This window comes from Pantherophis guttatus, chromosome 11 (assembly GCF_059756535.1).
Source record: "Pantherophis guttatus breed Tessera chromosome 11, ASM5975653v1, whole genome shotgun sequence".
Classification (NCBI taxonomy): Eukaryota; Metazoa; Chordata; class Lepidosauria; order Squamata; family Colubridae; genus Pantherophis; species Pantherophis guttatus.
In genome coordinates, this window is record NC_142073.1 from 201,780 (window position 1) to 223,233 (window position 21,454).

Here is a 21,454-nt window from a genome sequence, read left to right on the forward strand (position 1 = left end):
CAAAGGTAGCAGCAGAGGGATGGAGTCTCTTTTCTTCTCCACAGATGTGCAGATGGGCTAAGGGCGAGGGGCTGAGACCCCCAATCCTTGGCTGCAGCGAATGCAACATTCTGCAAAGGGGAGGGCAATTCGCTACCAAAAGACCAACCTTATCTCCTGCGCTTCGGCACTCCTGCAATTTGACAGCCCTCATTACATTCAGGGAAGGGCCATTTCCCTATCAGAGGCACCCAAAATGTTCCCAACTTCAAAAAAGAAGATTTGTTTGCATCTCCTAATAATCCTACGAGACACCACGGTGAACTTCGCACCCACTTCCTTTTCTCATCACTTGGCTCAACTTTCTTCCCTTTCTGCCCCTTTCATTAGAAAACCAACCAACCTCACTTTAAAAGTTTGGAATTAAGGCCCAGCATCACAGGTTTGTCAACAGGACTGATCTGAACAAAGTATCTGGGCACAGAATCTGAGTTTTCTTGACATTGTGTGTTGGTTCCAGTGCAAACCATTAAAGGACGCCTATGCCATGCATTCCTTTGCATTCCTTTCACACATTCTCATTCTCTCTCTCTCTCTCCCTCTCTCTCTCTCTCTCTCTCTCTCTCTCTCTCTCTCTCTCTCTCTCTAATGGACTCCTTTCATAGTGCAATGTTTTCTCTTACTAACAGGAACCCATGAATTATATATTCTCAAAATATACACTATCTGAAATATTGCACAAAATTGCATAATTTAGTATTAATTGGATTAATGCAACCACTTAGCATACTTTGGCAGGAGCATGTCTCTGATACGAGGGGAGTCTGCCACCCCCCCGAGTTACATCTGGAGTACCAGAATAGCAGGAATACCGAGCAAGCTCAGGAGTCAAGAAACTGCTTCAATGACGACTGAATGACAAATTTCAAAACAAGAAAAGAAAGTCCACAGAAAACAGCAAAGAAGAGTTTGCTGGGGCTTGGCTATAGCAGAGTTCTGTTTGCTTTTGAAACTTGAACCCTGCCAGGAATAAGCAGTCCTGGCTTGCCCAGCGCAAAGCAGGGGAAGCAAGCGTTGCGAAGGCAACATCTAAACATCCCCCACACACACACCACCACCCGTTTTCACTGTAGTACTGTAGAGCAGCAGCCCCCAACCTTTCTGGCTTTGTGGACCAGGGGATGGTTCAGCACAAGCAGCGGGCAAGCGGCCTGGTACTGGGCCAGGGCCTGGGGGTTGGGGACCCCTGCTGTAGAGCATATGAGAAAAAGGACCGCCTTGGGCTCTTGTCAATCCTTGGACAGTGTCATTTCTGGCAGCTATGGAGAAGCTGAGCTTCTCTTGGTAGCAGTGAACTTCTACCCTTAAGACCATGGAAGGGGTGGTCAGCCACATCAGTGACTGACCTTGCAAGGCCATTTGCCGACACATGTGGTGGCAGCCCCCCCACCCCAAGCCCCTTTTGGAACGAGAAGCCCACTGCTCTTCATGTACTCTGCCTGTCAGTTTTCCGAAGAAAAAGAACCTCCTGCTCTGTCCTTTAGGAGGGGCCAGGGGGTTGGACTAGAAGACTTCCAAGGTCCCTTCCAACTCTGTTATGCTATGCTATGCTATGCTATGCTATTCTTGAGCCAAGCTGGACAGCCACAAGGAACATACTCAGGCCAAACAGGAATATTCTCCCCCCGCCCCCCTGCCCCACCCCCGCAAGAGGAGAGGTGGGTCCCCACTGGCCTTTTGGAAATGTGTAATCTTAACCCATCTTTTTAACCTTGAATTTTATCTACCTTTTTTCTAATATTTATATATAGTTTTTTATGTTTTATATTTTACTTGTACACTGTCCAAACTCATTTTGTGAGAGAGATGGGCTGTTTTCTAAATTTGAGGTGTAAATAAATATTATCCAACAAGTTTCTGATGACCCCAAATGAGCTGTATGAGCAGACTTGTCCAACCCGCCACCCACAGGTTGCACATGGCCCTGGGCAGCTTGTCATACGGCTCTACAAAGTCATAAAAAATACTGAAAAATAAAGGAAATGTGTTATTTATACACATTTATACATTATATATTCGATATGAGGCCCAAGACAACTCCTCTTCCCTCAGTGTGGCCAGTGCAGGCCAAAGGTTTGGGCTGCCATGCTCCAGGGCCTCGCTCAGTTAAGCCAAGCTGGCCGAGAGGCTCCGACACCCAGGGCCTCCCTGTCCTAACAAGGCCAACAAATCTGCCGTCTGGAAAAGAAGGGCCCGTCCTTCCCTGCTGGGAAACCCAGCTGCCTCTCTCCTCAGGGTTCCTCTTCTGCAGCCCTTTCTAAGCTAAGCGCGTCGGAGCAGTTTGCCTGAGCTGAACAGAAGGGTTAACACGAGAGGCACTTCATCGCAAGGGTAACTCAAGCGACACTGATGTGAATCAATGTTCCTTTTGTGAATGCATTACTTGGCAGAAACTGGCTTTTTGTATCCCCCTTAAACGAAGCCGGCAACACACACAAAAAAAGAGTAGGGGGTGAATGTCCTTCAAACAAAAGGATGAGGTGAAAATAAAGAGAGACTCGCCTGCACTTTATTCTCTTCCATAGAAGCAAATGCATTTGGTGCTTTTTATACATTAATCAATCAATATCACTGACTGTACATCAGCAGTGCAGCCAAGTTATGAATGACCTTTCTGGCAAAGAGGACATTTTTAATGCTCACAAAATTGCTCAGAGATTTGCAACTTTCTGAAGTTATGCCTGCATGACTGCACCTTAAAAGTGAGACTCTTAGCAGAACCTGCTGGCTTGCGTAAGCTAAAAAAGGGGTCACCACACATGTGCCTGTGTATACAATCCTGTGCTGTCCCAACCCCCAAGCCTTCCTTATGCTGACTAACCAAGGGGATTCCCACCTCTAGGGAGGCCTGACCTTATGGCAGCAGTCTTCCCCCCACACCCACTCCCCATAGGAAACCCACAAAAGGCTGCTCCTCAAAGGTAACCGGACGGCTTCCTTCAAGCCACCTGGAATTGGCTGTGCTGCAGCCAGAACAAACTCCAAGAGGGTCACCTTGTCCATACTTAAGCTTACGTTTCCTTGAACCATCCACAGCAATTCCATTTTCCCTTCCTGAAGGATCATCATCAGGATCTTTTACGTAAGATAAAAGCGATACAGTTAGATTAATAAAGGTGACCATAGAGATCTCTCTGTTTTGAAAGAAGTGATTCTAAAACACACCGTTGATATTTTAAAGATAAAATGTTAAAGATTTTTAGGTAATTTTTTTATTTTTTAAAGATAAAAAGATAAAAAATTATACATAATTTTTTAGAAAAAAATGATCAGTTTTCCCTGAAAATATTTCAATATTCCAAAGTGACTTCATTTAATGTAATAAAATTGACTGAATAGTAAGGTACACTTAGCTTATCCTAAAGACATTTAGAAAGACTCTGAGCATGAGGTATTTTTTAGGTCCAAACCCTTTTCTTGCAATCCGGATTCATTTACAATCAACCTCTGGAAAGGAAGTAAAAATGTGCTACACAGACCTCCTGGGGTGCGGGTACTTGACAGGGGTGGGTTCTACTTACCTTTACTACCAGTTCGCAATGGGGCCGCACGCATCTCTTTTTTCTCTCCCCCTGCCCAATTCTGTATCAGGCAGTCAGAAGATAAGCCAGGAGCCTTGGGGCATTTCCTCCTGGCTGCTGGTAGTAATTTGACATACACTGGTGTGCGTGTGTGTGTTTGCGCATGTGTGCGTGTATCCAACCAACCAGTCAAAAAACCTGAGGGAGCTCACCCAGTGATGTTCACCTCCCCAGCCTTGTTTTAGGTCTGCAGTCCAGGAAAGCCCCCCATGCCTTTCCTAGCTTCCCTGGGTAAGTCTGTAGACACCCAGGCTCAGGCCAAGGCCAACGGGGGGAAGGTCCCAGAAGGAAGACCAGCCCTCTTGCTCCTGGCAGGCAAGGCCAGAACTGGCCTCAGGCGAAGGCTCCTACACAGAAACCTGGGTTGAGTTGAATCCTAACGGGACGTGAATGTACTTGCTCAGTCTTCCAATGTCTCAGGGGCTGCCCCAAAGAAGAGGGGTCGACCTGAAGGCAGGACTAGAAGCAACGGATAGAAACTGATCAAGGAGAGAGCCAACCTAGAACTAAGGTGAAACTTGCTGACAGTTAATTAGAACAATTAATCGGTGGAACGGCTTCCCTCCAGAAGTTGTGGGTGCTCCATCACTGGAGGTTTTAAAGAAGAGACTGGACAACCATTGGTCTGAAATGGTATAAGGTTTGCTGTTTGAGCAGGGGGTTGGACTAGAAGACCTCCAAGGACCCTTCCAACTCTTGTTACTTTGTTATTCTGTAAATACTGCTTAGCAAATTCAAAATGGAAAGGAAACACCTCAAAATATGGAACAGTGTCAAACAATGACATACATACATACATACATACATACATACATACATACATACATGCCCACCATCTTTTCGGATAAGCCATGTTTATATGATCACAGAAAATAAATAGAAAACAGAAGGCTTTCTAACATATGCCGCAAAATGTTTGGCTTTTCAACTACCAACATGACATTATCTACATTCAAAAGTAACATCACCAAAAATATTATTTCTACACATCCATTAATATATGAAACAAGAAAGGGGGATTATCACCTTTGCTTGCCCGCTGCCTGGACCATTTGCTAAGCATTCCATTTGTTCTCATGCATATTTTACTTCTATCATATACCATTCTTACCACATTCAGCAATCAAATCCATATTCGTGCAAAACATTCCATAATTCAAGCCTATTTATTGGTCAAATGTTTTCTCTGCACCAAGCTACTTTGAGGCTAAAACACAGAATTATGGAGGGACAGAATCCCAAAGGAGGGAAAAGGGGCAACAGACGGAGTAGGTTCCCTCAGCCACAGGAGCCACAGGGGGAGCCAGAGGAGCTGCTCAGCTTTGCTTCCTTCTCTCTCCTTTGCCTGGGCTGAACAGGAGCAGCTCCCTGGAACAGCCAGGGCCGAAGAGGTCAGGTGAGCCTGAAAGGAACAGCAATTCTTGGCAACCAAGCATCCCTTCCTCTTGGAGGCAGAAAAGCCCAGAGGGATACATCACCACCACCACCCCGTAAGAAGGATGGGCAAAGTTGCTTTGAGTACCTACTTGGGAGGAGGGGTCTTGTGCAAAAAGGAAGCCGGGGGTGGAAAGCAAGGACGGTGGAGAACTGGGCTGGAATGAGAAACAGAACAGGGAACTACCAAGCATCTCTTGGGCAAACCAACAGTGTACTTGGAATCGGGTCGACTGAGTAAAACACAAGTAAACCAGCCATGATTATGTCCACTGCAGAGGACTGGATCCTTTGCAGCAAGAGAGAGATCTGAGAAAGAAAGCAGTTTAGCCAAAAGATTCAAAGTAGTGTAAAAAGACTACTGAAAGGATTAGTATGGGGTGGGGGGGAAGCTCCCATTTAGACAGCAAGCCAACCAAGATGGCCTTATGCTCTTCTGGACCAAAGGCTGTCCAACCTTTCCTTGAACTCCTCCCTCCACAGATGGAGGCAGCCTATCCTACTCGGATAGGGAGGCACAGGAGAGGCCACATGAGGGCATTCTTAAAGGAAGCACCCCACCAAGATGTTTTCATTTCTCCTTGATTTTATGGCGAAACACTAAATATTTCCCAAATTGCCACTCACCATTTCTTTTTGTCTCCATGCTGACCAAACACCTTGATGCGTCTCATTTGAAAATCTGATTTTGCTCGGGAAAGGATTGGAAGCCTTTGGGCTGCATGCAGCTTTCTCAGGAACTGCCCAGGAGCCCAAGAAGCCAGGGTCCCTCTCTCATGCCCTCTGCCTTCTACAGAAGGGCCTTATCATCATTGCCAAGGATGCCTGCAAAAGGCATATCGGCACAAACCAAGCTGGACCCCTGGCCAAGTGACTGTGTTTAGCACCTTTGACCAGACTACAGCTGAGACCTTTGGAAACCACTGGCTGCTGGAGTCAGGCTCCCTGCCCCAGACCAGGCCAGGCCCCAGCAGCACTGGAAACATCCCTTTGCTCTGGACAGATCAGAAATCTAAGCAGTATCGTCCACACTCAGTGTTCAGCTCCTTGCCTAGGAAAAACATGCATGCCCTGGAATCCTACCACACAAGCAATGGGAGCAGGACTACAACCTGCTGGTCAAGAAGGCCACTCACCAGTGTCAGTAGCTGGGCAGTGCTGGATGGTGAAGATTTGGCCCAGGTCCTCCTCTTTCTCAGGAAGGCTCTTCTGCAAGCGCTTCAACTTGCGCAAACTTTCGGTTCGCTGGTGCTTCATGGAACGTACATGCTGAATAAGATTGAGTTTGGCCTTGGTGGAGTAGTTGCAAAGGACACAGTGGTAAAAACAGCTTTCCCCTTCCAGTCCGCTCTCATGGTTCTGAAGGTGCTGCAGAGAGAAGCACAGAACAAACCCAGGCCCAGGTGAGAAGCAGAGGAACAACTGAGTTCCCTCTGGAATCTGAATCTGAACAGGGCCAAAGCCCAAGTGCCCCTTTCCCCCTCTTGGCACTGCAAGGGTATCTTGGGAAGAACGGAAGGCTTCTGCTTTCAAGAGATATTTGCTTCCAGACTCATCCATGTTCATACTTACCTAGGCATATGAGTCTTCGGTAGCTGCTGTCTAATAACTATCGGATTGAGACAAGGGAGTCTGTGGACCAGAATTATTTCATTCATCTAACAAAGCAACCGGTTCCTAGGGAAGAACCTGGTTGGTTTCCAGTCCACCCACTTTGAAAGCAGCCGTTTTGCCTCTGGATCAGACTCTTGAGACACAAGAGCAAAGGAAGGAAACAGGGCAGCGACGGAGGAGGAGAAGGCGGGAGAAAGTCCCGCTTCTTTGCTGCTCCCCTTTTTGGCACAGCGCCCGGCCTCTGATGATGGCACAAAGTGCGGCTCGACAGAAGCTCTGCTGAGGAGCCGCTTGGTGTCGCCAGGCCGGGCGCCTTGGCCCGTCCTCCAGTCAACCGCTGGCCTCCCTCTCCGTCAACTACTGAAGCAGGCTGGTTGTCATTAAATAGTAGTTTTGGGTAATCTATGTACACACACCATACCCAAAATTATGTAGGCTACCCTTTTGGGGAAATGAGCAAGTAAAAAAAGGAAATCAACAATTCTCCACTAGAAGACAGCATCCCTGCTCTTTGGAACTGAACTGTATCTGGAAACCACTAAAATGGATTTATTGTTATAAAAGAATTCCGCCCCCCCCCCCCAAAAAAGAATCTATTTTATGCCTGCTGCAGGTCATTAGAAAACTCCAAACAAACTCTGACAGGACAGGCTGATCACTTCCTTTAATCTGGAGGGCCGTATCAGAGAAGCTTCTGGTCAGAGGTTTCTAAGTGTGTGTGTGGGGGGGGGGGGTTTCACACATAGAATGTCAAATCTGGATCCCTTCACTTTTTGAGCTGGATCAAAGTCCCATTTGATCTGCATTATGTTTCTGCAACCCCGCCTCAAACCATCCCATTTATTGGAGAGAGGCTGCCGCCTGGGGCAGGACAACCTCTCTGCACAGCATCTGAATCACCTGCAATGACAGCCCACCGTGTCCGGAAGGGCAAAGAAGGAAACACTAGTTGCTCCCAACTCTCCTAAGGCAGGGTCATCCCTACCATGGGTCAGAGGAAAGGGGCAGCGGTTATCATGAAAGAGGCCACACTTTTACTGCCCAGAAGAGGGATTTTCTGCCGTAGGTCAGATTGGTGTCTTTGGGACCTTTGCTCTTCCCACCATCCAAGGGTCTTGTGCCAGCCTAGGTGGCTCAGGAGACAGCAGAGAACCTACAAGCAGGCGGCTTCACCTGGAGCCCAGAGGCAGAGCAGCCTCTGCCGCCTTGATTCTCAAACAAGCAGCACCTTAAAAGGAGAGACAGAGGACAGAAGCTGGCCAGGCAGGGTGGCACATTTGCTACAGGTGGTGGTTGATCGATTTCACAAAAGTTTAGATTTCTTCCACACCCAACTGGTGCAGTAGCAAGGAAGAGCTCCCTCTTCTCCCTTGCTCCCAGGTGGGACAGGAGGGTGGCAGCGTGCCAAGGTACTCACAGGGAAGCCCCTGCCCCCAAATAACAGGCCCCTCCCAGATCAGTGCCAGTCACTTTTTTCCCCATGGTTTTCTCCAACTCTTGCAGTCATCAGAGCTGGATTCGAATCCCGCTCCCATTCCCCATGGATAACTAGCTGGTGGAATTTTGCTCCGCCTTCCAAGCCTCATTAAAAGCCCACATTGCTCAGCCTCAAGATGGAAAGCTCAGCATAGATTTTACTGAATGTTAAATCAAGCAGCAAGCACAGCCAGCAAACTCTGTGGCACTTTAACTTTAAATAATGCAATAATTATTGAATTTCCTTTTTATAACTGAAGTGCTGGAATGTAAACAATGGGGCTGTAATTGCAGGAAGGGGGGATCAATAGAGGCAATCGTTTTCAGCCATGTTAATTGTAAATACAATTGCTCCAAGATGTCAGCCTTGTTCCTCTCGCTCCAGAATCACCCTAACGGATGACAGAGTCCAACTTTCCCATTATAGCTGTTCGTTCCTTTAAGAGGTTCTCAATCAGGTCTGATCAATCTGTCAAGATAATGCATGGAGTAAGTAAGACTCTTCCAAACACAAATGCCCAATCAATAGCCCCAACCAGCTTAATGAGGAGGGGCTACGGCCCCCAGGGAGGCAAGAGTCAGCTTCAGCCAGCCAGCTAAGCAGATCAACGCTTAACGAGGCTGCCCTGTAGGCAAATGCCGAGGGCGGTAAAGACCCTCTCCAGGGACAGAGGGAAGGCCCAACTGAGGCAGGCTGGAGGGCCTTGGGCAAGGCTCTGCATGGGTCATTCCAAGGGACAGGAGACCTGACAGCTGTAACATCTGCCCTCCTCTCATGTCCTCCTCAGCTCCTCAAATCAGCCCTTCAGAATTTGGCCCTTTGACTGTAGCCATTAAAATGCAACTGGAAAAATCTGCCTGAGAATTCTTGCTTTGATTGATTTATGAAACCATAACACCTCGTCCTAAAAATTATAAAACGATCATTCTTTCAACAGGGTGGCTTGCCAGATGTAGCTCATCCATGCTCAGCTTCTGTGAGTTGGCTTCAGACATTCAAACAACAATGATTACCCCATGGCCCCATTTTTATATATTTAATGTATATTCCAGCTTTATAATTTTAATAAATAACTCAAGGTGGCAAACAACAACAACAACAACCTGGTGAGGTGAGTTGGGCTGAGACAGAGAGACTGGCACAAAGTCACCCAGCCGTCTTTCATGGCTATGGCGCCAAATCATTTCAATACTTAGCAATTCACATCTGCTTCCTCTGTACATTCTCATTCATTCTCTCTCTCTCTTACTAACAGAATTTCTCTCTTAGATATTCATAATGAGTGGCTCAAGCTTATTCCAATTTAGGGAAGTTTTGAGCACATGTCAAGGAGCTCCTTGAGGTTCAAGTGCCTCTCATCAAACAAGCCATAAAAACCAAGCCTTTTGCTCAGGGCCCCAAGAAAGCAAGACCACTGGGGTCCAGACTGTTGGTTACTGCAACTTCTGTAGCAGTGGTGAAATCCTCCTCAGATCGCCACTGGTTCACTGCCTGCACATGCGCGTTGTGCACCAAAAGCACGCTTCACACAGAAAAAGAAGACTTCATTAGGTAAATAGAACAGGGGGGGGAACAGCTGTGCCGCGTGATTTAGCTTCGCTAGAAAGCAGGATTTTATCACTACCGGTTTTCCCGAACCGGAGCGAACCGGTAGCATTTTTTTTTTTAAATTTGATTTATATGCCGCCCTTCTCTGGAGACTCAGGGCGGCTTACAATGCGTTAAGCAATAGCCTTCATACTTTTGTATATTTATACAAAGTCAGCTTATTGCCCCCACAAATTGGGTCCTCAATTTACCTACCTTAGAAAGGATGGAAGGCTGAGTCAACCTTGAGCCTGGTGAGATTTGAACTTGCAGTAATTGCAGACAGCTGGGTTAATCACAATGCTATCAGTCTGCTGAGCCACCAGGCCCCTTCACCCCTCTTCTGTAGGCATCGAAGCCCAAATAGGTCAACATGAAGAAATCTACTCATCCCACAGGAAACAAGAGCTACTCTCACCCTGGGTTCCAGAACTTCAGCCTGAGAAAGTCCACACACATACGTAAACACATGAAGGAGAAGCCGCTCAGGAAGAGATGGACAGCTGTGGAGCCCTTGATGTTCTCTCAGCTTGGTTGTTTGCTTGCAGACATTTCATTACCCAACTAGATAACATCAGCAGTATGAATGAATGCGGGATTTGGTCCCTATTTATCTACAGTAGCTTGCCCTGCCAGTGATACACCATTCAAAAGGGACAATAAAAAAACCTAAGAAAAGCAAACAAAAAGAGCAAAACACATCCTTTCCAGCAGCCAATGTCCAGATAAATGGGGATGAACATCAGATAAATAATCATACAGAAAACAATTCCCTAATCAAGGAATCAAGGAATCACCAAAAAGAAAACCACATCTCCACCAAAACTGGAATAGCAAGTTATTGTGTATAAACATACCTCACACTCACTCACACTGATGTCGTTACCTAGTTGGGTAGTAAAATGTCTGCAAGCAAACAATCAAGCTCAGAGAGCACATTGGATTCTACAGCTGAACCGCAAGTTACTTATATTCTCTTCTTTTAAAGATGGACAACTCTCCTTCAAGGAGACTTATCTCGATATAGCAATTATTTTGTCAGTGTTACCAGCTGGTTGTGTGCAGCTGAATTCTTTGCCTGAAATAAGAATTATCAACCCATGTAATCCATTAGGAAGGTAAGCCGGCCAGGGGTGTCTGAAGAAGCAGCTCAGTCCCAAGAGACCGAGGGAGGGCTCCTCTCCCAGGACCTGCCTTGTAGCAACCTGGATTTCATTCAGGTGCTTTAACGTTTCCTTTTGTAGGAATGATCAGCGGCCTTTCTCCTACAGTGCTGCTTGCTTCTTTAAAAAAATGTGCTATTGGTAGCTGGTCAATTTCTATTCAAAAGCCTGAGGTGAACTACGCAGGGAGTGGAGGACAGCCACAAGTTTGGATAAACACCACTGAAAATCTTGACTTCCCACAAACTGACAGAACAGGGACAGGTGGTGGGGCAAGGTCCCCCCTCTTTCAGATGGAGGAGGGGCAGGCCAGCGGGGGGGGCGGAGGGGGGGGCAGAGACAGGGCCTGAAAAGAGAGCCTCTTCTCCAGACCAAGATCCACGCTGGCTGCTCAACTAGTGTGATATGGACAACACACACAAGAGACCCTGCTGGATTCATGAGTTGCAAAACACGCACCCTCTCGATGGGGGGAATCCCCCTTCTGTTTTGGGAGCCATTGAGGAAGCAAAAAGCAAATCCTTTCACTGAGAGGGCACAAGTTACCCAACTAATGAATCTGGCAGATCATGGAAGATTGGCACAAACTTTATTCTGCTGCCTAAACCAGCTGAAGCCCCACCAATGCCACTGCCAGAGTACCTCAAGCGCTTACACATCATTAATACTTTGTGTCTATACTTTTATTGTCTTAGTGTGGAATAACTAAACTAATTTACAAAAGGCCCCAAGGCCAAAGCAAGGCAAACTGACCCAGCTTTCTTGGGAAAGGAGTCAAGAGTCCACTCCAGCCAGGAGCCCCCCCCCCCCAGAAAGGCCTCCCACCCCTTTTTCTGCTAGGGAGAATGATGCTAGAAGCAGTGGTCCGGGGGGGGGGGGGCTCCCAGGGCTGTTCTCCTTACACTGGACCTTTCTGGAGCATTGCCGGCCATTGCAGGCGGGATGGCGCGCATTGTGTTTCATAGTGGGCCCCGTCTACGTGGTATATGGAAGCTAAGGAGTAGCAGGAAGAAAGGAGAGTGACAGGGGGTGGCCTGGTGCTCTCTCACCCGGCCAACGTCTGGAGGATTTTCTCCCTCCAAGAGGCGAGAACTTGATTACATCCAGTTAGCTGCACGTTAAACTGATTAAGCAAGTGCCAGGCAAAGGAATCAGGTTAGCCGGAGGAGAGGAACGTCCCGAGAGCCTCCGCTAAGGAGAGCAGGGATGGGGCTGGAGCTGGGGCCAATGAACCCACAGGTCCCACACCAGGCCAGTCTGCTGCTACCCATACCACAGGCAGGCAGGGCCCGGCAGGGCCTCCCCACAGCAACAAAAGGGGGAGTTGCATCCAGAGCCACCTCCTTGCTCACATCGAGATGCAGAAATGCACCAGCAGGTGCAACCTCTGGCGACACAAACGAGGGGCTGCTGGAAACTCCTCACTCTGGCTTCCCAGAAGGATACACGCAGGCCCATCCTCCTCAGAGATCAGAGATGCCCAGCTTGGCTTTCAGCAGCTAGCCTGCCTCTGGGGCCGGGTATGGGGGCTGAGCTCCAGAGCCAGAGCCAGAGCCAGAGCCAGAGCCAGCCTCTGGAGGGGAAGGGAGGAGAGCAGGGAAGGCTGGAAACCAGGAGTGCAGCAGGCCAAAGCTCGGAAGACGAGGTGTCTGGGGAGCAAAGCTGCCGCTTAGATTTATCGCAGGTGGTGCCCGATTGTTCATACTAAAGCCATTACGGGATGATTAGAGAAAAAGGTGAAGCTCTGAGTCCAGGGAAAATCAATACAAACGTCTGGAGCAATTCTGCCATACCAGTGAAAGGGTTGTAGGTGGGGGGGCGGGGGGGGCAGAGGAAACTGCAGCCAGACCCAGCGGATGAGGGAGAGGGTTGCCCTCCAATGGCCCTAATCGGCCTTGGGGGCACCAAGGGCCTCAGCAGGCGCGGGCGAGGAGTGGTGCCTGCTGGGTTGAAGCCCACCCCCAGGAGCACCTGTCCCATGGCCCCCCTGCCGCCTCACCTTGTACAGCTTCAGGCTAGCCTCGTGCCTGGAATTGCCGGTGTGAAGGCGCAGCTTCTCCAGGCTGTTGGTGTAATAATCACAGGCGTTGCACTTCAAGTGCACCGGGTTCCCAATCGCCACGCACTTGAGGCGCCACTCGTTGGCCTTTCCGCCCTCCCTGATGTGCGCCACCAGCTGGTACTTCTGCAGGTGCTTCTCAGTCTTGCAGTGCAGCTGAAAGTTGGCCTTGAGCTGTGTGCTGTAATGGCACAGCCGGCACTGGTAGGCCTCCCCCATGGCCCCCTTCCACTCCTCCTCGGGCAGGGCCCGTTCCGCATTCAGGTGCAGCCCCAGAAGGTCCAAGGTGTCAGTGGTGAACTTGTTGCACACGGCACACTGGAACAGCTTCAGTGAAGGGTCGCTGGTCTGGGCAAAGATCTCCCCCAGGTTCATGAGCTCCTCGGACACCAGCTGCCCTCCCCCGAGCCGTGGGTCCAGAGGGATCTCTCCCCCCACTGTGCAGAAAGAGAAGAACGGCAATCAGAGAGACTCCCCTGGCCAACTGCCCACTTCCAGGGGACCCTGGGCTCTCGGCTCGAGTCCAGGAGCCTGGCCCAGCTGGAGCGTGACTGGGTAGCCCCCACGTGCCTCCCCCACCACAATGTAACCCACGAGCTCATGAAACGCACGCCTGCCCCACGCACCCAGAACTTTGTTGGGCAGCAGGCTCTCTATTCCATGAGACTGAAGGGTGGGCTAAGGCTTGGGCTCAGGAGCCGAGACCATGCTGCCTTCACTCTAATTGGGACAGGGTGATAGAGTTTCCAAAGGGCACAAATAAACGTGAAATCAGAATAGCTCAAGTCATTTCAAAAATACCAAGGAGCTGCATAGCACTTTCAGACTAATTAAGGTAGCAGCAAAGTGTCACCATCTCTTCTTGTGTTCCTCTTGGCCCTGGGTGGCTTGATAGCATTCCACCCCAGGGGGCTATTCAGCATCTCCTATGGCCGTGGCCCACAAAAGCCTGCCACACAGTACAGGATGCCTGCTGTTTTGTTCTGTGTGATCATGCTAACATCCCCACATCTCTTCAAGTCTAATTTGTTTACTATATAGTTTCTGTTTTGGTTTTTATTCTATTCCCATCTAACAAATATCATAGTAGATTAAACACATGATGAAGCACTTTGCAATTTTGTTCCTCAGATGTATTCTCATTGCTTTTTGGACAGGTATCAGGGCATCCATCCTCTTGATACTGTATAAATTAGAACCATAATTCCCAGTGGTGAAATCCTCTGCGGTTTGCCACCAATTCGCTGCTCGTGCATGCACAGTGCATGCCAAATGCACGCTGCATGCGTGCGCATGTGCAGTGTGCATCAAATGAACGCTGCGTGCGCATGCACGGTGTGTGCCAAATGCGCACTTTGCACAGAAAAAGGACACTTAACAAGGTAAGTAGAACAACAAGGGGGGAACAGCTGTGCCGTGCTATTTAGATTTGCTAAAAAGCAGGATTTCCTGCTTTCCAGTGAATATAAATTGCGCGGCACAGTTGATTGTCGGAAATACAACCGGTAGCTTTTTTTTTACTACCGGTTCTCTGAACTGGTAGTTTTTATCACTACCAGTTCACCCGAACCAGTGTGAACCGGTAGGATTTCACCACTGGTAATTCCCCAATTGTGGGAAATAGGTCTGCTACCATCCACTGGTCAGAACCCACTTGAGTGCTGGGTCCAGTTCTAGGCACCAGCAGAGAAATTCAAACAATTTCAAGAAGGGCAATGAGGACACTTAGGACGAATTTCTAGAGCAAGAAGTGAGGAACTGGGTGTGCTCAGCCATAGGAGAAAGTGCCCGAGTGGACATAGCAACATTCACCAAACTCTAAAGAGACATCAGCTCCTTCCACCCCACTGCAAAAGCAGGGAAGGGTAGTCTTAAATCACAGGGAGACAAGTTGCGGCTGAACATTAGGTGAAAAACTTTGGCTAAGAGCAATTTGAGGGCAGAGCACATCCCCAAGGAAAGGGGTCAAGAGCACTTGGGTGGCTGCTGCTGCTGCAGCTTTAATCTGGATACCTACATGAAACCCCTTTCCCAAACTGGAATTGGGCCAATGCGATGAGAGAGCCCTGGGCACCCCCGGGCTCTCCCACATCCCTAGCCAGCCTGTTCTCCAGAGAGGAGGGGGGAAAGCAAGTGGGGAGGTTCTCCCCATGGCCTGAGCAGCTTCATCGTCACAGCCCAGATTTCAGAACTGCATGTCCACAGGAGACGCCATCTGTGGTACAACACAATTTGCATAGGAAAATGACACCACTGGGTCCTTCAAGGGACACTCGGTCTCTTCTGAAGCAGCAAAATCTCTTAATCTAAAAGTTTCTACGAAAGTCCTTGCCACATGCACAATGACAAATGGGCACTTATTTCTAGCAATGAAAATAAAGAACTCTGACAAGCTCTTTAATTAGGGGAACTCTTTCACTCAAACCTACCGAAAGCGCTTGAAGCAAGTGCATCTCAAGCTGGATCTCCAGCCTTCCCATGACCAGTCATCACTCTTATTTACAATATTAAAATGCAGGCATTGGCAATAATGTTTTCCTGCGAAGGAACTGGCCGTTATACATGGGAGAAGCCCACCCTCTTAAACCTGCAGAAGAGCTGCTGCTGCTCCCTCCACTCTCGAGCCACAGCAGAACTTCCCCCCTCTCCGATTCTGGAGGGCCAACCAGCCTGAAAAGTCCAGGCCGAGCAAGTCTGCCTCCCCCCTGCCACAGCAGGGAAGGCTCGGCTGGCCAAAAGGGTGACCGAGTGGATGCTGGCACTAAGCACTAAGAAATGAAGCCAGGTGAACTTGGCAATCAGGTGCAGCGGGTCCATTGCCTTTCTGGATTTCCAGAAGACCCTCACCCCTCTCATCAAGACCTCTAATGGCACAAACTTAGAAGGGTCTTGTGCTTTTGGCTTACGGTAAGAGACTGCATGCAGAGGAAGCCCCATCTCTCCTTCTCCCCTAACCCCAGCAGCCTTCAAGCACGCCTGCTACCCCAGACTGGAGGGGAACTGAGGAGCAGAGGGGCCTTGTCACCATCCCGTGCCCACGCAGGCCACTTCCTACTGAGGGCAGGTGCTGCTAGGAGGGCTGGACAGAAAGTCGGCCCCTTCCACTCCCATTACACCAAAAAACACCTGGACATCTCACCTAGGGATGGGGCCACTGAGGCCATGGTGTTGGTGGGCTCCACCTGGAAATTGCTGCCTGTCAGGAACTGTGCCTCGGAGGCTGGGCTGTTGTCCATCTTCAGGTTCTGGGCCAGGTAGTACTGGTAGAGCTCAGCTTCGGCGGGCAGGCTGCCCAGGCCCAGGTGGCGGCTGGGCTGCACCTGGCTCATGTTCTGCTGGAGCAGCACCATGTTGTGCATGTGCTTCTCGCTGGTCATGTGGATACGGAGGTTCCTGGCGACATTGGTCTCATAGTCACACACCTCACATCGCCAGGTAGGTTTACTTTTTGGTTTGGTGGGGGAGGGGACCCCACAGCCACTACCAATACTGGTGGTGGCTGCCGTGGTCACAGCCACGGCCCCCGCAGCATGGCTGAAGCCTTGCTCTCCGCTGCCATTCTGCAGGTTCTGCATGTTGTTGAGATGCTTGTCTGACTGCATGTGGATGCTGAGGTTGCCTTTGGTCGTGGTTGAGTAGTTACAGACCTCGCAGCGGAAAGGCTTGTAGCCGCAGGTATAGCTCTCGCCCCGGGCGAGCCGAGGGTGCAGCTGCCCTGACTGGCAGAAGGTGCAGGTCCCTCCTGGCTCAGGGTGCTTTTCCTTCATGTGGGCCTCCAGCGTCTGCTGGTACTTATAGTGCCAGTTGCACTTGGGGCACTTGAGGGTCTTGCAGGAGTTGCGCGAGTGCATCATGGTCATGTGGCCCCCCAGGGAGCGCGAGGACCCCAGGACGGTGTCACACTTGGGGCACTCCACCCCTCCCCCCAAGGGGCACTCCTCACCCCCCAGCTCACAGAGGGGTCCTCCGTGCTGGTGGTGGGAGGCGCAGAGCCCGTCCTCCCCTTCGAGGCTCTCACTTGGTTCTGGACCCGGGGCATCGTCTCTGTTGGCACTTTCCTCACTCATGTCCAGCCTCTGGCTGCCCTCACTATTAAAGCTCAAACAACTCCTCCTGTTTGTACCATCAAAAACAAAAGAAGAAGCAGAAGGAGAAGTAGAAGAAGCCAAGCCCCTTGACACCGCCTGAAGCACGTTAGGCATTAAGGGAGATATGCTTTGGTTTGAGAGAGCAAGATCCTTCAGGCTGCTGTCACTGCTTGCCGCCAACCCTGGCTCAGCAGTGGCAGGAAGTTTCTCCTCCGGATCCTGCTCCAGTCTGTGTGGAAACAGCCCTTTGCCACCCCCACCAGCTCCTTCCTCCTCCTCCTCCTTCACCTCCTCCTCCTCCTCCCCAGCCAATTCTGCCTTCGCCAAGAGGCTGCCCTGCACATCACTGCCGGCCCTCCGTGGGCCTTTCTCTTCGGAGGAGGCAGAAGGGCTGGAAGTGGGGGCAGCCAGGGGAATTGAGGTAATTGGGGTCTTCAGAGCTGAGCTCGTCAGCCCCCCCAGGTTTAAGAGGCCCCCCGGGGCTAAGAGGTCTTCTGTCTGGGGCTGGTCGCTTGCACTGGCAACCCCAATCTGGGAGCCCCCCTCCCCTTCCACGTGAATCCCACTGAATTTGCCATAGAAACTGTGTCCAGGGCTTATGAGGTCAGTTGCGGAAACTAAAGGGTGTGAAAAGTTTTTGTTTTTTGGTTCCAGAAAGCTTACAAGGGGCTCCTTGTCTTTGCCTATCCCTTGGATGATTGCGGAGATGTTCTTATTGCTAAGAATTTTCCGCTCCTCCTCGCTCAGAGTTAGCCGATGATCATGTACTGCGTGGGTCACAAACGAGCGGACAAAGCCGAAGGAGAGCTTGCACAAGAAACACATCAGGATGGGCTTCCTCTTCCCGTAGAGTACAAAGCTATCAAATTTGGACATGTCCACATTGTTGGGAACATCTTTGGATATGCAGGAACTTTTGGCAGAACCATCGCTGTTCAGGTAATCCCTGTTGCTTCTGTGGCGCACATCAAAGACACGGAAGCTGTGCAGGACAGGGCTGACCCCCACCAGGCCAGAGGTGCTGGGAAAGGCCTCATCGGAGCCCTCAAACCACTTCCCAAAGGAGGAGGCGATGTGGAAAGTGTTGATGATCTGCGGATAGACTTGGGGTACGGCTGCAGCAGACTCCCCTGACTTGACAAGAGCAGAGTTTGCCAGCAGGGGCGGGAGCCCCCCACCGCCTTGGCTCAGCTGACTGAGGCTTTCTACAATGTATGCTGAGCCGTCTGGTTGGTAGACAATCTCTCCGGTCAGATTCTCGATATCACTCTCCTCCTCCTCCTCCTCCTCCTCCTCCTCCTCCTCCTCCTCCTCGCCAGTGTCGCTCCCGCAGTCCTCTTGCGGGGGGAGCAGATGATGGGCACTGGGACAGGGGGGCTCCATGTAGGTCTGTAAACTGGCAAATGAGGCTGTGAAGTCGTTACAGCTGACCTCCTTGCTGTTGGGCTCAGGGCTGCAAGCAGAGGCTGCTGCACTTCCTGGCGAGCGCTCACAGAAGGAAGCCCTCTCATTGCCTAGCTGGCCTGCTGCGGTGGATTCTGTGTCATCGGGTGCAGTGGGGAGGTGGGGAGCACTGCCAAACTCAGTCCACTGTTGGTGCTGAGGCCCAGCACCCCCAAGGTCCTTGCCCAGGATGACCGGCAAATCACAGCCTTCCATCATCAGCCCTGCAGCCAGTATTCATCGCTCCTGGCACGGCCGGGTCCTAAAAGTGGGCAGGGGGAGAGACAAAGAAAGAAGCTTGTCAGCCAGGCCTGGCCACTCCACGTACCCAGCCCATCTTGCCCCCAAAAACAACTCGCCTGCCCCCACTGCCAGCTCTTGGCAGTTCACCAGGGAGCCAGAAAAGGAGGCACAGAAGGAAGCGGGCAGTCTCCATTTCCTGCAAGAAGCCCCCCACTCTCCTTCAGAGTCTCTCAAGGGCTAAATCAAGAATGTCTCTAAGCTGATGGTTGGGAGACCATCCATTCAGTGATTCTCTCATCCAGCAAGAGTTTCCTCTTTCTCATACCAAAGGTGTGTGTGTCTAAAAGGCTCTTCTGAAATCCACAGCCCTGACTAGCCCCATAATGCCTATTGAGTCCATTCTCAGGCACCTTCAGCCATGCAGAGATCCAAGCAGGAGCTACCCACTCCAATTTGAGCTCTGCAGGACAGGTAAAGCCTCCCAGGACCAGCCCTGCCCCTCATCCTAAACTCTCAGGCCCCATTAGGTCCACAGGAGGGCCTGGTCCAGCTGGAGAGGTGAGGAGGCCAGCTCAACAGCCATGAGTCTGCAAGAGGCAGCCAGGGGAAGTGGGGCGAGGGCCACCCACTAACCCATCTTGTCTTGCATTTCCCACTAGGGCCAAGGGAGCAGGGAAGCTATCCTCGGCAGCAGGAGGGTGGATGTCCGGCTGGACGCAAAGACAGTGGGGGGCGGGGGAATGGGAACAATGGCCCCTCTCACTCTGAGAGCTACTTAATGGGTTTGAGGGCTTTTTCTTCAATGGCTTTTAACTTACATTTTTGCTACTTCTCTATAGTGCTTCTGTGTGTATATCTGTGTACACACACAGCCTATCTGTAGACACACACGCTTTTCATCTAGGTGCGACTGACCAATTCGAGATGTGAAGCCAGAGGGCCCAAGGCTGCTTCCCGGCACAGCCGAGGCCACAGATGCCTGACTGACAGGCTGGACAAGGGGGCTGGCAGGGCGGAGGAGGAGGCAGGGGAGGGGGTTAACCGCCTGATTGCAAAATCAATGTCATAAATGCTTGGTAAGTTACAGGAACAAGCGGGAAGAGGAGGCCGCGATTGATAAAGGGCTGCAGCTTTGATGCTGCACTGGGGACTTGTTTATCGACAGACAGGCCGATCTCCCCTGCAGGCCAGGCCACGCCAGGCCAGGCAAGCCGGAAAATGCTTCCCAATTAATTGGGGCTCTCTGGCCACCCTCCCTGCTCCGCCAGGGCCAGGCAAAGCCCTTCAGTCACCACAGGAGCCACACTCTGCCAGCACACACACACACTTGGCCTGCACCCAGGATTATGCCAAGGGTATCCGGCCTCTCGACCAAGCCCCGGCCCTGGACTCCAGATCCCATGCATTGTTCCAGGCATCCCCCACTCCTCCCCTGCAGTCGTTAAGGAAAGGTAGCTCTTATTCAAGGAGGCAGGTCGATCAGCTCACTGTCTGTAAACATGTTTCCCGTAAAATCAATGATGTTCAGTTAGAGAGCACCGAGACTGGGAACCCCCCAGCCTTCTGCCCAGCCCCTGCTTGGCAGCGCCCCCTTATCCCAAAGTGCCACACACACACACGCACACACACACACCCCATGGTGCTCCTGCAACAAGGCCCTTCTGCTCGGAGCGCTCCAGTTCTCTGGGAGGCTCCTGGATGAGAGCTGAACGGCCATTTCCAGCCATGCCCAGAACAGGAGCCAAGAGAGAATCAAGGGCAGCGCCAAGGCCGAGCAGATTCACTCTTTTAGTGTTGAATTTATACCCTGCCTTTCTGTTTATTTCAAAACTCAAGGCAGATTGCAATAAAAAATACAAAGTATAAAACTAAAAATAAAAATATGATTAATAAATACATACATACATTTTAAAAATCAATTTGGTCCAAACCAACATTAAAATTAAAACCAGTAATTTCAATTTTTATATATCAGCAAATATAAATTTGGTATGAAATAGTTTGTCGTGAATGCGACTGTTGTTTGAGAGCTCCTGGATTGAAAGGCGAAAAGGAAGCAGTATGCTCCCTCCCATATTGGAGTAGACAGAAAAACACTCTATAATATACATATATATATATAGTTTTATATATTATATGATATATATGATTGCACAGATTATTAGACTGGATTTGGCATTTTTCTCTGCCTATCAAATCATTCCAAAGGACCTGGGATAGGCAGTATTGTGGTTTAATAGCATTAAAGATATCGTTGTTCTAAGTTGTTCTAAGTAAAGCTGCCTTTTGCAATTGACTGAGGCCAATTTTGTCTTTATTTTCAATGCTTACAGATTTGCAATCGGTGAACAACTTTCTTTCCAGTAGATCTCCAACTGCTGGCCCTGGTTGCTCAGCCAACTGTCCTGAGTCCTTTAGCCAGGAACACCTCACAACTAAATGGTCAAGGGGCTTCCTTCAAGAGGAATCCTGCTGCTGCACCAAATTCTTCTTCAAACAGAAGAAGCCAATAACGCTGGAAGGTTCTGCAATCCAGACTAGCTGAATGGTCAAGGAAGGAAATCAACCCAAGCCAAGCTGATCAACCCAGCCTGAACCATCTCTGGCAGGTAGAAAAAAGGTTAGCTCCCATCATGCCATGAACAACGGAGGCTCTGCTACAGGAGGCACTGTGGGCCATCGCCTGATCTTGACATCCAAAAAAAGGAGCAAAGCCAGGTTTTAAG

The 21,454-nt window shown here is 50.1% G+C and overlaps 1 protein-coding gene across 6 annotated transcripts in view; it reads right to left on the reverse strand.

The window, feature by feature from the left end:
• ZFHX3 (zinc finger homeobox 3) overlaps positions 1-21,454 on the reverse strand; it is a 213,323-nt gene that overhangs the window by 25,215 nt on the left and 166,654 nt on the right. For all 6 annotated transcript variants that reach the window (XM_034426724.3, XM_034426727.3, XM_060682437.2 and 3 more), the window contains 3 exons: positions 16,094-18,747; positions 12,895-13,391; positions 6,191-6,422 (listed from right to left, as the gene is read on the reverse strand). In XM_034426724.3, coding sequence (XP_034282615.2) covers positions 6,191-6,422; positions 12,895-13,391; positions 16,094-18,704 — 3,340 coding nt within the window. In that variant the 5' untranslated portion in view covers positions 18,705-18,747. The remainder of the gene's footprint in view (positions 1-6,190; positions 6,423-12,894; positions 13,392-16,093; positions 18,748-21,454) is intronic.